This window comes from Acyrthosiphon pisum, chromosome X (assembly GCF_005508785.2).
Source record: "Acyrthosiphon pisum isolate AL4f chromosome X, pea_aphid_22Mar2018_4r6ur, whole genome shotgun sequence".
Classification (NCBI taxonomy): Eukaryota; Metazoa; Arthropoda; class Insecta; order Hemiptera; family Aphididae; genus Acyrthosiphon; species Acyrthosiphon pisum.
In genome coordinates this window covers 114,122,420-114,136,576 of record NC_042493.1, presented here as the reverse complement: position 1 = coordinate 114,136,576, position 14,157 = coordinate 114,122,420, and the positions used below count along the sequence as shown (strand labels likewise).

The window sequence follows — 14,157 nt, the reverse complement described above, 5'->3', positions numbered from 1 at the left end:
AACTTAGATAATAGCCGATTCTCAGACATATAATTATTATATTGATACAAATAATAATATTAATCAACAAACATGTCAGATTAACCAATAGCAACCAATATATAATACATTATTATTATTTTTATAATAATTATATTTTTTTTTTATATATATATAACCATAGCAACCATTTATAAACAAATATTTCTACTGTAAATTATCAAAATCCCTGTTTGAGCACTTCTTTTATTTTTTTCTGGACAACCCTTATCACTTAGGGGTATGAAAAATAGATGTTAGCCGATTCTCATACCTACTGAATATGCACAAAAAATTTCATCAAAATCTGTCAAGCCATTTCGGAGGAGTATGGCAACGAAAACTGTGACACGAGAGTTTTATATATTAGATAGTATGAGAACAATAAGAAAAAATATAATATCTATTACAAAATGTTAAAACTAATAATTAATTATCATTCAAGTTGATATCTTAATATGAAACACAAATTCTTAATCGAACAGGTTATTTAAAATAAACTACTCCTGAATAACCAAGAAGGCAAGAACAAGTATTTTCTATTAAAAATGAGTAAGTTTCAGTGTTCTAATAGTACTTGTCATAACGGATATTCATTTATTTTGGGGTTGTTCATACCTCATGCAAATACAAAAGCATTAAAAATTAAAAATATCACAGAAGACAAAATACAATTATCATAAAAATATACTTTTGAAATAAATCTGGCTCATTATTTTCAAGACAATTTATAACTTTTTAACTGGGTTATAGGCAGGTTGTTATTTGTAGGAACAAATAACAACAAATGGCAATTATCATTATTCTACCATAATAACATTCAAGAATTTGACATTTTATTTTTTTCAAATGAGTGTCTTTAATAAATAGTAATGTTCCACCGTATAAACAACATAATATACATAATATTTATATAAAACAACAACCTACGTTAAGTTGATAACAACTAAATAAGATGGCTCCCATATTGTGTTAAGTACCTACTCGGCATATACTACTAGCTTATATTATTTTAAGTATTGGCCCCATTGAGCCGAGAGACCCAGGTACGTTACCCTGGTGCAATGAACCGCCCGCACCCAGCTTTCTACGGCACTGGCGGTTCCAACCTTTTTATTTGTGTGGACCACCAATTATTTTAAAAAAACTTTGAGTAATAAAATATTTGCATACAATACCACGCAAACCACGCAACAAAGAAATATCAAAAACTAACCAATTCATTGGGATCTTACGATGTCAGTGTTATTTATTGCGTCGCTGTGTGCAGGTCTTAATGTCCCGAATATCTCAAGATTGAAAAGGTATTGAGTGGCTAAATATATTGACAAAGTTTTTTAAAAAGTAGTTTTATGTTTTACGGACGGCGTCGTTATTAAATACGTATTGAAGTAAAATATTAAATATAAGTAGGCTACTTTTATTTTTATTAATATATGTATATAACGAGTCAGCCTAACATTTTCTGTTAATTATTGGTTCGATTCCATAATTTGTTCTCGAACTTTATTTGCAATAAATGTTAAATTAAGATGTTCAACAAAAAAATGGTCACCTATAAATTAAATTGTTTACCGATGAAAATTTAAAATTTTGCCAAAAGAAAAACGTTAAAAAAATATAAGTTCTTGAAAGATATAACTAATAAACGTTATAAAGTGTTAAAGTTATTCATTCTTTGACATTTAATCAGAAGAACGATTTACAGTTATACGTTCCCGACCGTTTTAAAGTAATACGTTCCCATTGTTGAATTGATATATATTTGTTAGTAGTCAAGACCAAGTTGTGTTGGACATTTAAAGGGAAATTGACATTTTAATACAACTTCAAAGGGAAGATTTATGCAAAACCATTATGGATATTTGGTCAAAACTTTAAAAAATGAATCCATTGATGTATGAATGTGCTTTAGTTGATTTAGCATTGCCAACTACTCAGGTAGGTAACGAGAGCAATGACTAATTATTTATAAAATAAAAACTATTAATGAGGTATGAAGATCTATCTGAACAGAATTGTATAACCTTAGCAGCTTTTAACACTTTTTAGTAATATTTGAGTTCCAAAAAAAATAATATCTTCATTATGTATCATAACTAAATTGGTTTTTATTATATTATATTATATTATTATATGCAACAACGACATATTATGTAAATTATTGTCAAAAATAAATGATTAGCGATTAAATTTATATTGGCTGGAGCTTCTTTCAGGCTTCAGTAATTATTTTTGTCAAGTTAATAATAATTATGATTATAATATTTCAACGATAGACGAATTATTGTAACACGGCATTGTGAATAGGCAATTCGGGGTACACACAAGAATAGATGGAACTTATCGCAATAACACGTTTACACGAAACTGTGAAAGCAATAACATGAAGGTACCAGTGGCGCCAAGTACCTATCCGTAGTACTTACTTAAGGACAGTTGTCAGTGGTGGCTTGAACTTTTAGATTCTGAGCGGAGCGATAAATGTATTGGTTTTACAATGATGTGTTTTTCTTTTTATGTGTCAGTGAACATTTTTTATAGTAGAAAAAATGTTTCAATTTACAACTTCAGCATCTTTTCTGTTAGTAAATTAAATCTGGTTGGTATTTCTGAGAAGTAAAATTGGAAAATTCACAGTAGTTTTCAAAAGTTTTAAGCTATTTATAAGCATAAAAAAATTACGATTTTTGTTTGTTTTTTTCAAAATATTGTTCATCAAATTTCTTTTGCTCGGTCAAAATACTAGGAAATGTAATACAAGGTTCATCATAAGTTGTTGTTGCAGCGCCAATTTAAAAAAATCCATAATAAAATATTATAAGTGGTTGAGGTTAGAATTTTGTCGATATTTTTTTTTCTTTCACAGTTGTTTTTATTGCTATTTTAAGTTAAAATGTTGACGAAATTAGATAATATTTAAAAAAGAATAAAGATCACAGTTATTTTGATGTAATTAAAAAATATAATTATAATATTGGGCGACCGACAGTACCGTCACCGCTCAGATTCATTTTTTGATTACCTACAATTACAGGGGGGGGGGCTATATACTGTTTCCATAAAATGTTCCATATATAATTTAATGTGTATTGTGTAATGTATATTATGTAATGTGTTACAATGTTACAATGTGTTATAATGTATACAAAAGTGATTATAGTGATATTTTTGTTATAAAATTAACATTTTTTTTGCTCATGTCATGAGGGGTTTATTGTAAATAATATATTATTTACTATTGTATAATTGGAAGTCGATCATGAGTCATGACTTAACTCAAATCTAATATTTGTCAAGACTGTAACAATTTTGTGTTATTTCAATCATTGAAATCTTATAATAAGTGTCAAAATGTAATAAATTGATTAATACCTTGGTGAAATAATGAAATAATTATGTACGAGCTACCTCTGCAGCCTGTGCGCTACGTTTGTTTTCGCGATCCGTAGACTACGCGGTTTATGTTGTAACGTGACGCTGGCCGATTAGCAACATAATTTACATAACTATAATATATATAATATATACAGGTACCTGACTATTATGTTGACCACCGTGATAACCATTATACAAGACGACACAATAATAATATTGTTATTGCATTATTGCCGTCCAAGTGTGCATATTATTTTATCAGTTTTCTTGCGTATACGATTTTAGGTCGGTGGCATTTATTGATTTAAATACTCGCACGTATTATAGGTATAACGTGTACACATATATATTATATATATGATATCACTGTGTCGGCCAGTAGCTGACTTATACAACATTTGGTTAGCACGCGGATATCTATGTCTAGTCTATAGACCTTAGTTAGGTACCTACTTCAATTAAACAATCTGTTTTTTTTTTATATTTTATTATTATTCTTTATTTTATGCCGTTTGTCTAATGCTGCTTATTGCAAAGTACCTACCTACCCTTTGAAAATGATTACTTGATGCACAATTTTTGATATTTGATGAGTATTTGCCATTTGGGATACCTATAGGTAAATATATTTACGTATTTATGTAAATATATTTATAGTCAGTATATTTTATGGAGATGACCAGAGATCCAACTAACTTATAATTAGCAATTGTTTAATATACACCCGATAATCGATACATTTGCAATATGCTTACCTATTACAACTCTTGCTCGATATACTAACCCCGATAATTGGTCACGTGGCATACCTTTTATTTTGCAATAAGAATGAGATAGTCGTATCAAATAACAATAACACATTATTTAGATCGTACTACATCTCTAATAAAATGCTTATTGTTCAAAATTAAACAATAACAATCAAATAAGAACTCTTTTTTTAAAAGAAAAATATACCGATAATAATAACAAATATTTGATTGAAAATCAACAATAACATAATCAAACACGGAGATATGGATAGTTTAGGTTTAGGTACCAATGCCCATCCTATCATATATGCATACGAAATTAGTTTTAATTATATTCTAGTAAAAAGGAGTGTTTTGATATGAATAAACATGGCTTACATAAATTATATATGTTTGTACATAGTATGTATAGGTATACTAATTTGAATAAAACGTAGAGAACGTTTAAAGTAAATCCAAACAATACAATTTACTTAGCATTTTCTAAATTGGTGTAGAACGATTATTTTTGTACTCTGTACTGTATATACAGTCGTCAAATGGAAATATGAGTATAATATTATAATATATTATTGTCAAGGTATTATAGGTATTTTGTCGTGCAATAATTTGATATATTTTTATAACGGCCATGTCAGTTGTATGCACTATAATATAGCGTTACACTTTCAGTCCTCCACATAGTAATAGAATTTCATACGAGAGATCGTACACACATATATGGTATATACCTATATCTATAATAATATATATTATTATATAGTGTCGTTGGTAAATTATAAAACAATCGATGACTGTACCAATAGAGACTAATAGCGAGTGCCGAGTATCTGAGTATACAATATAATATGTCATTGTACGTTTACGAATTTGTTTGAATAAGAGATTCCATAAGTCTGTGTTTACTCAACTGTACAAACGAACGGAAGCGCGTCAAAATCAGGAAAAAAAATGATCAGGACAAATATTGATTAGGATTGTTTAACGACATGAACGATATATTATAGGAACCAAAAAACATGAAACAGTATTTCATAGGAAAATTTATATGCAGAAAAATCAATTTCGGGATAAATAATTTTCAAGAACCATCAAAATCGGGAATTTTATTTTTAGAAAAAATAATTTCAGGAACAATTAAACTCGGGAATGCATCCAAATCAGGAAACATCAAAATCAGGGATAAAATTAATTAGAATTGTTTAATTACATGCAGTGTATATTAGACGAACGAAAAAAATCTGAAACAGTATTTCATAGGAAACTTTTTATGCAGGAAATTCAATTTTGGGTAAAATATTTTTCAGGAACCGTAAAAATCGGGATTTTATTTTTAGAAAAAATAGTGCCGAGAACTATCAAATTTAGAAATACATAAAAATCAAAAGAAAAAAATGATATGGGCTAAAAATGAATTAGGATTGTTTAATTATGTAGATACCTGCAATTTTCACAGAATGTTAAAATTATTTTATACACTATAAATACGAAGAAAATATTTTGTTTGGATGAAAAAACTGAAAAATTTAATAAAAGGCTCTTCATAATTTATTCTATTTATAATTTAAAAATTTAAGAAATGCATAGCCACGAATTTTTTTATCAGCATTTAACGTTCAAATTTTGACAAAATAAATTATATCAAAATCCCGAAAATGTGCAAATTGTGTTGTACTTAAAAATTCAAAAAAAATGTATAGCTAAGGACTGAAAATTTAAACCAAGATTTTTTTTAAAAATCGTTGGTAGTTTGTCCAAAATATCTAAAAATTATACATACAGTTTTTTGATTATGAACTGAGCGATGAATGTAGCCTGTAGCAGGGGCGGACTGGGGTAAGAAATCGGCCCGGGCGATCCTAGGTAGAGGCCCAAAAATTCCACTAATATCATTACACAGCATAAGTTTCTTTATGACAATGTCCAATCACCATATTTTCATTTGATACACAAAACTAAAAAACTTAAAAAATATTCTTTTATAAATTATCATATACCTACTATAAACATTATGAAGCAAACGGTCATATTGTGATGTTATTCTTATAGTAAACAAAGACGTTGTAAACATAGAATTGCCTATTGTAGGGTTGTCCTACACAATATTTTATATTACTTTATCTATCAACCATCACTGCAGCAGCATAGATAATTGTTGTTCTATGGTGTATTGGTGTTACTCTACGTTGCATTGAGCAAACTAAGCTACAGTTTTGAAAATTCCAAAATTTGCTGATAAATTAAAAAATCACTACACAGTTGTACACACGGGCCCAATATACCTGTGAGGGCCCGCATTCATACCAGCCCAGGGGGCGTTTGCCCCCTCGCCGTTCGGCCCAGTCCGCCTTTGGCCTGTAGGTATTGGTCTTATATTGTGTTTTGTTTTTTTTCCGCCTTCACCGTTAGGGATAGTATAACTATTTCGATTTTCTTCAAAAGTATCTTGTTCTATAGGAAAGTGAAACTAGTTGGTACATTGGGGAGGTCAAAATTTAGCACAGGGAAAAGCAAAATACAAATTAAGAGGGCTGCAACCCACGTATTTTTCATACGTTTTAGACCAATAAGCGGTGGTAAATCACACATACCTACTTCGGAATGTCCGATTTAAATTTTTTATACATATTTGAATTCATTAATAAAATATCTAGGTTTCTTAGGAAGTCGATTTTAAATTTTCAATTTAAAATTACCTTAAAATAACCATTTTTTTTTTAGAAATCCCATGAAATAATTGCATTACATTAGTATTTATTTTTGGCACATCTGATTTTAAATAAAAAAAGTGATTCCTAACAAACATAGTCTAGAAGTTTATAAATTCAACCATTTTTTCGAAATTACAATCGAACTTCGGGAAGTATGATTAATTTACTACCGCTTTTAGTAGTTTTATAGTCATGCAAACAAGAATATATTTCATTTTTTGCGATGTATTGACATGTGCGTGCGCGTGTGAGAATTGCTTCCGGCGTGGTTGCCCGACTCGACGTGCTTCCGAGTCTCGGAAACGATAACGGATTACGCACACTAATGTCCATTTACTACTCACACATAAATACAGCATTAATTTATGTCACATGAATTGCCTGAATAGTACTCCTTAAAATATGCTATGGTGCAGCCCCTTTAAGGAAAAACGAAAAAATCCGTTTTCGGTTTCGACTAAATCGATTTTGGTGTTTGGTGTAACTCTAAAACAAATAACCGTAAATACATCAAATGTTCACTGAATGTTTATATTAGCATTTTCTATACACGATAAAATTTTCAAAACATTTTGACTTATTTTGAGCTGTTTACAACAATTTCAGTTTTCAATTTTTTTTACTTTTTTTTTTCTATGGATGTCAATAAAATGTTATTTATTGGGTAAAAAAGTTTGAAAATTTAATAAAGGGCTCCTGATGTATTGTTACACTAGCAGTTGAACAATATTAAAAATACATAAGCACAATTTTTTTTATAAGCATTTAAAGTTCAAATTTTGACAACATTTATCAAAATCTCAATAATTGTCATTCATTGTAATTTAAAAATTATAAAGATTTTCATAAATAGTTCATATTGTAACCAAAAAATCTATAAAAAATATAAACAGTTATTTATTACAAACATTTTAAATTCAAATTTGGACGAAATTAGACAATTACATATTAAAACCAATAGTAACGATTTTAGTTAGGTACCTATATATTGTTGTCATTTAAAAATATTATTCGTGTATATATGAAATTTGTAGAGTATATTGTTATATTTTATACACAGTAGATACACGCAGTGACATTCTCAAAAAATTTTTTTTGCAAAAATGAATTTAACCTTTTTTGTAGATACTAATTCCTAATACTAAAATTAATTACTTTAATCACAATAATATACATAAATAATTGATTTTGTTTGTATTATTTTTTTATATTTTTAAGTGAACAAATATAGGGGTGTGGGGGCATTGCCCTCACGGGTTACTTTTCATATTATTTCAGGTGGGGGCTACAGCCCCCCATCATTTCAGCCCTAGTTGCGCCACTGAACACCACATGCATTAAATAGGTATTTAGGTATTAATAATTGAGTTGTTTTGTTTTAAGACAAGCTTAAGGACTATATTCAAAATATATTTAAATATTAAATGTAGGTACCTACCTACCTACCTTACTTTTATAGATTTAACTTATAATATGCGAAAATAAGACACTGTAAAGTTATAATTCATTATCAGATGTGTTTATGGCGTTTTCAACTATTTTAACCATCAGTTTAATAATTAGTGGGTAATTACTAAGCAGTAAGCATTATCTATAGTACAGTTCTCTGACTTGTAGTGTACCTACCGTTATGTAGTGTTCTCGTTCAATAAACATTATTTTAATAAAAGAATTCTAAGTTGTGTTTAACTTAGTTGTATTTATTTTACAGACATATTCATTAATCATAATACATTTCAACACCAACTAACAAAAGTGTATATTATATTATAAACAATTATATTATATACAATTATATTATAAAAAAAATAGTTTTAAAGGAGTTTAACTCACTCACATGGTGTACGACTTAACGACTGTTTAGTACACTTGTAAGTATATATAGTGTACTATATATTGCGTTAGTTATGAAATTAATAGTGTAACATGTGAACCCTGCTTTCAACAGTTACAGCTATACTATACTTAAAAAATTACCTATATTTACATTTTTGTTCTATACAAAAAAAAAAAAAAAAATGGAAAATAATGGTACAAAATAAAATTTGAATGTTTATTTAATATAAAATTCAATTTATAGTAGTAGTTATTAGAAAAATTAAAAACAGTGAACATTATGACCAAATACGTAGAGTTGAACTGAAATTCGCTTTGCACGATGGACAACGCTTTGGGTGCAACAATTCGGCACAATTACCACATAATGCTTTATGGCCACATGGGATCAAGGCATGTGTTCTTTCTAAATCTTTGCACACTACACATATATTGCTGTTTGGTGGCAAAGGAAGATTTATAGGTACTTGCACAAAAGGAATATTTTGTATCTCTACTTCTCGTCTCCGATTATCTATTTCCATCATGTTGACCATATCCGGATCTAATTCTTCCTCAAGTATAAAATCATCTTCATTCCCTAATAAAAATAACCATATTAATATATTATCAAACAAAATGTATCATATTATATATAATTTTATTTATAACAAAAAATAGCAAAACTAACTAAATCAGCGATTTTCAAATTTTTTTTTGCATACCATTCATGTGCATTATGTATCAACCATGTACCACTAATTATTAAAAACAGAACTGTTCAAAATGTTGAATACATTTTTAACAATAACAATTTAGGTACATTTAATAGTATATTAAGTACCTATCTAAACAAAACATAAATTTACATTAGATCCGTCACAAGTATTAACTTATTGCTGCCGCACACTCCCACATACCACCATGTAGTTTTCTGCGTACCTTAGTTTGAGAATCGCTGAAATTAATTATATGAAAATGTCTTATAATTAGCCTGTGCAGGTGAATTACTTATCACAGCTTGCACATGTCTGGTAATAAATAAATCTCCACTACCATCAGAATCCACAGCTACTTGATTATTGTCTTCAGTGCCTGATACACTATCATCTCCATCATATTGTGTGGGATCAGCTAATAAGTTAAATTTAAATTTTTAATTAATATGTACTTTAGTATATTAATTTGCAAGGCTGGGCAAGTTAACGATTTTTTTTAACTAGTAAGTTAAGTTAAAAGTTACTCGTATTTTTTTCGTTAACTCGTTAAGTTAAAGTTAACTTTGAAAAAAAAGTAGCTTAACTTAGTGTAAAGTTAAAATTTGCTAATGTGCAAAAATACATAACATAACATAACAATACAAACACATAACATGGTTTTTTAGATAGTTTTTTGTTACGTTCAAGAAAATTACTGGGGAAATTTAAAATGATACATCAAAGTAAAAACACATTCTAAAATTTGCATTATTCTTCGGACAAAAATTAACTTAATTTAGATATTTTTGAAATAAAATTAACTTGAAGTTAACACGTTAATCTTGAAAAAAAGTAACTTATTAAGTTAAAAGTTAATTTGAAAAAAAAAGTAACGAGTTAATTAACTTAATTAAAATTAACTCAACGTTTTAACTTTTAACTCGTTAATGCCCAGCCTTGTTAATTTGATTCAGATATATTTAAAATTTAACTATTAGTTACCAAAATTTACAACGGGGTGAACAATATCTTCAGCGACTGATACATTATCATCTCCATCTCAGATGTGTGTGAGATCAGCTAATAAGTTTGATTTTAATTTTTAATTAATGTGTACTTAAGAATCACACTATCATCTCCATCCGATTGTGTGAGATCATCTAATGAGTTTAATTGTAATTAAAATGTATGAATACATGTTTTCTTAAATAATGTAAAAATAAATTATTACCTACCATTATCAACTATAAGGTTAGGTTCGACAAGAGTGTACCAGTTAAATTCTTCTCGAATATAAGTCTCTGCGGTATAGGAACATTGAATTAAAAAATCAGACACATTAATTGTTCCTAGATTTAATTGTGCAGTTGCAATTTTTATGCGTTCTGAATTGGCAATGTATTTTATTTTAACTGGTCTGGATACTTTTTGACCTTGACTTAATTGTGCAATGGTAATGTGGTTTTTTAAACTTAGTTCATTCAAATGTTCTGAAAAGAAACAGAGTAGTTTTAATTAATAATAACATCCGAAACACTAGAGCATAGTGCACACTTTTAGTAGTGACTATTTTAAATCGCTACAGTCACATTATTCTGACTAAAAACCATTTTAGATTCTAAGCGGAGAAGGACATACTTAAAAATGTCCATAGGTTTGGATGGGAAGTCTGAAATTTTTCTTTTAAACGTCCATGGAAATTTTCAACATTGTTATTTGTTCTCCTAGCGATTCCATGAACAGAAAATGTTTCTGGGCCTACTATCCGTAACCAAAAGCTAAGACATAGTTCAATTTAAAGTGTCTAAAAATGATCACAATTCATGATTAAATTTGTATGGCCATCTACCTGTTAAAGTAATTGAAGAATGGAGTTAGTTGTAAATTATTATTCCTTGCATGTTGCCGTATACATTGATAGCCTTCTTCAATTAGATTTGCTGGAAGAAGTGCCAATGCGGCAAACATTTTTACACACATTTGTGCCTCATGAGAGTTTTTTAAATAGGTTGTTAGGCCTTTTCGTCGAATGTTTCTCATTAAACTCTAAATACAAATATATGATTAAATACATATCTATTCAGTAATGGGACAAAGTTATATAAAGCCACTCTTTAAATTAACAAATTAACTATCAACTATTAAAATTCACAATGATAACCAACAAAAATCCCAAAAATGTGAAAAGGACAAAATAAGCAATTGCATGAAAATCCGCGCTCTTTATTAATAAGTACGGTAGATTATAATATTATAATCTAGCGAGCTTATAAGTAATAATAAGAAATAAACTGGGTTAATTAACTAATTATTTTATTACCTGTACATAGTGAAACCAACAAGAATATAAGTTTGCATTAGGATAAGCAGATAAAAAAGCATTTTTTTAATGCTTTCTCGTAATCTGTCATAATTATGATGGGAGCCAATTGTGGGAACAGCGATTTACATTTTTCATGTACTAGTCTATAGGCTTCTTGAGTTTTTGATTCTATTAATGCATACATAATAGGGATGGACTGAAATATAAAATAACAATTGGATTATTCAGTTAGAAATATATTAACATGTTAACTTCTAATAGTGGTATATGATCAAAGTTGATATTCTGTCATATATTATTTTGAATAAACTTACATGGTTTTGAATAATAATGTGTATGATGAAGATTTGTCGACTTTTTGGTTTAGATGGTACTACTTTAAATGTAGCATCTGCATGCAATTCATTTCCACCAAGTCGAATTACACCATTAACCAGTTCTTCACAACCAAATATTATGGAACATTTTTCAAGTCCATCAACAATTCTTTCTTGGTAAAAAGGCCGTTCACAACATTTGTACCGGTCAGGGTTAATGTCTAAAAAATCTGCTAAGGCGATTAGAGTCTGTGGCAATGCAGGTGTAGCCTTTTTCCTTGCAAGCCGCATGGATATTTCGGCCACCGGCCACCCATATTGAAGAGCTCCAATACGATTTCTAATTTAAAAGACAAAATTAAAGTTATCAGTTTGAGAACATTAGGATTTTTTTGTTTTTTTTTCATTTAATTATTAAAAATGATTGGTAAATGCTATAAAAAAAAAATAAAAACGTTATGACACAGATAAAGTTGTTCCCTATGCGTTGTGGAATTTTGGTAATTTTATTATTCTACTATAAATATAGAGGGAGTGGTTCTATCCTATCCCGCACAAAATAGTTTTTTTGCTATGTTGTACATTTGTAAGACGGAGACAACGCATGTGGGTATAGCGTCCTTTTAATAATTATTCATACAATCAGAATAACGTTTATTATTAGTTTTTAATTTTTACTTAAACGGTGTTCAGCCACAGGCTTACAAATTTAGAGAAAAACCAGTGAATGAAAATGGGTGTTCATTCATTGGATTTCATAAAAATGCCCTCTAACCAGTGAATGAACATGATCATTTATTGAATTCTGTAATATATTTATATCCAGTAAATTAACATACATTTTAATTAAAAAAGTTTTCACTATTCTTATTTTCTTTTTGAATATAAAGATACACACATTTCAGCAAATTTCGTAGGTTCTGACTTTATAAATTACATTTTTTTTGAATCAAGTTAAATTAATTAATTTGTAAGTAGTTGAAACATGAATAACTCTGAAACACAGGCTGTGAATGATGTGGTGAGAAAAAAAACTTATGTATAATTCCAGTACACTGAGGTTGATTTACAAAATGCAGTCAACTCCATTATTAATAGTATATAAGTTACAAAATCAAGTTCATAAAGAAACAGCTAGGTGCCTAGTGTAGTATATACCTACACTTAGTAATAAAGTAAACAATAAAGTACCAATATGTCGTAAAATGGGTCCTCAAATTACATTAACAGTTTGAAGAGAATAAAATTGCTAATTGATTATATTTATCTAAAGCTAAATTTGGTTTCCTTGTATACCCAGGAAATGTTAAAGACTCAATACAAAATTTGTTAAAGGATTTGCAATTAAAAATCCATTCAGGAACAATTTGCCTGGTATAAATGGTTTAAATTATTTTTAAATAGACACAAAGATATAGAAAAAAGGCATACTGAGGTTATTTCATAAGCCAGAACTGCTGTAACAGAGCATTCAACAATTATTACAATATTATTTAGTAACCTACACGAGAGGGACGTTATTATGTAATATGTATGATAGCCAAGAACAACTGAAGAACTGCGAAGACGTGAAATCGTGAAGCATAAACGTTGTTAGACAAATCGCTAAATAAACACGATAACAATAATAACATTACATACACATGAACAATAAATTTGGATTTCCCTGTATTGTTTTTCAGTGCATATTATTTAACTTTATTATTTTAACCAGCTTCTCGGTAAGAGGTGCGTGATTGGCTTGCCGATCACCGGCAATAACATTCTGAGAATTACAGCGCGATTGGGGGTAGAGCTTATTTTCCACGCTCTATTGCTCTCATTAAAATATTATTAATAGATATCAAATAAACATGGGTCAGTCATTAGAATAGAAACTATAATTTATATAACAATATCAGAGCGTAAGCGTAATATCAGTTTTTAATAGCATGGGGCAAAAGTATACTAATACATGGCTAAATATTTGAATAATATAATGTTGATAGGGATTGTGAACCACAAGGAAAATTCTTCACCTTTTCGCCAATAAACTCTCATCAAATTTAGCCACTGTATAACTTGTTAATACTGATTGTAAATATTCTAAATTTGTTATTCCATAAAAAAAAGGCATATGTGTACTTGTATATTATATAATAGTAA

At 28.8% G+C, this 14,157-nt stretch overlaps 2 protein-coding genes across 2 annotated transcripts; both read right to left on the bottom strand.

Moving 5' to 3' along the window:
* Positions 1-8,918: 8,918 nt before the first annotated feature.
* Positions 8,919-10,425, bottom strand: LOC107884288 (putative E3 ubiquitin-protein ligase XBAT34). Its single transcript, XM_016806038.2, has 3 exons — positions 10,375-10,425; positions 9,686-9,808; positions 8,919-9,275 (listed from the first exon to the last, which is right to left on the bottom strand). The coding sequence occupies exon 3, from the start codon at positions 9,229-9,231 to the stop codon at positions 8,974-8,976; it is 258 nt and encodes an 85-aa protein (XP_016661527.1). The 5' UTR covers positions 9,232-9,275; positions 9,686-9,808; positions 10,375-10,425; the 3' UTR covers positions 8,919-8,973.
* A 42-nt stretch (positions 10,426-10,467) lies between these two features.
* LOC115033225 lies at positions 10,468-13,417 on the bottom strand. The gene is made up of 6 exons (XM_029485425.1): positions 12,010-13,417; positions 11,693-11,891; positions 11,222-11,418; positions 11,011-11,150; positions 10,608-10,862; positions 10,468-10,532 (listed from the first exon to the last, which is right to left on the bottom strand). Exons 3-6 carry the CDS (start codon positions 11,410-11,412, stop codon positions 10,468-10,470), a joined length of 651 nt encoding a protein of 216 aa, XP_029341285.1. The 5' UTR covers positions 11,413-11,418; positions 11,693-11,891; positions 12,010-13,417.
* Between the last annotated feature and the right edge of the window lie 740 nt (positions 13,418-14,157).

Excerpts from the sequence above, each read along its gene's own strand:
- LOC107884288 (XM_016806038.2), bottom strand. The coding sequence starts at position 9,231 with ATGGTCAACATGATGGAAATAGATAATCGGAGACGAGAAGTAGAGATA.
- LOC115033225 (XM_029485425.1), bottom strand. The coding sequence starts at position 11,412 with ATGAGAAACATTCGACGAAAAGGCCTAACAACCTATTTAAAAAACTCT. Across the intron at positions 11,151-11,221 it reads TTCTTCAATTACTTTAACAG|CTTTTGGTTACGGATAGTAG; the intron begins GTAGATGGCCAT and ends ACTATGTCTTAG. Across the intron at positions 10,863-11,010 it reads AAACCTATGGACATTTTTAA|AACATTTGAATGAACTAAGT; the intron begins GTATGTCCTTCT and ends GTTTCTTTTCAG.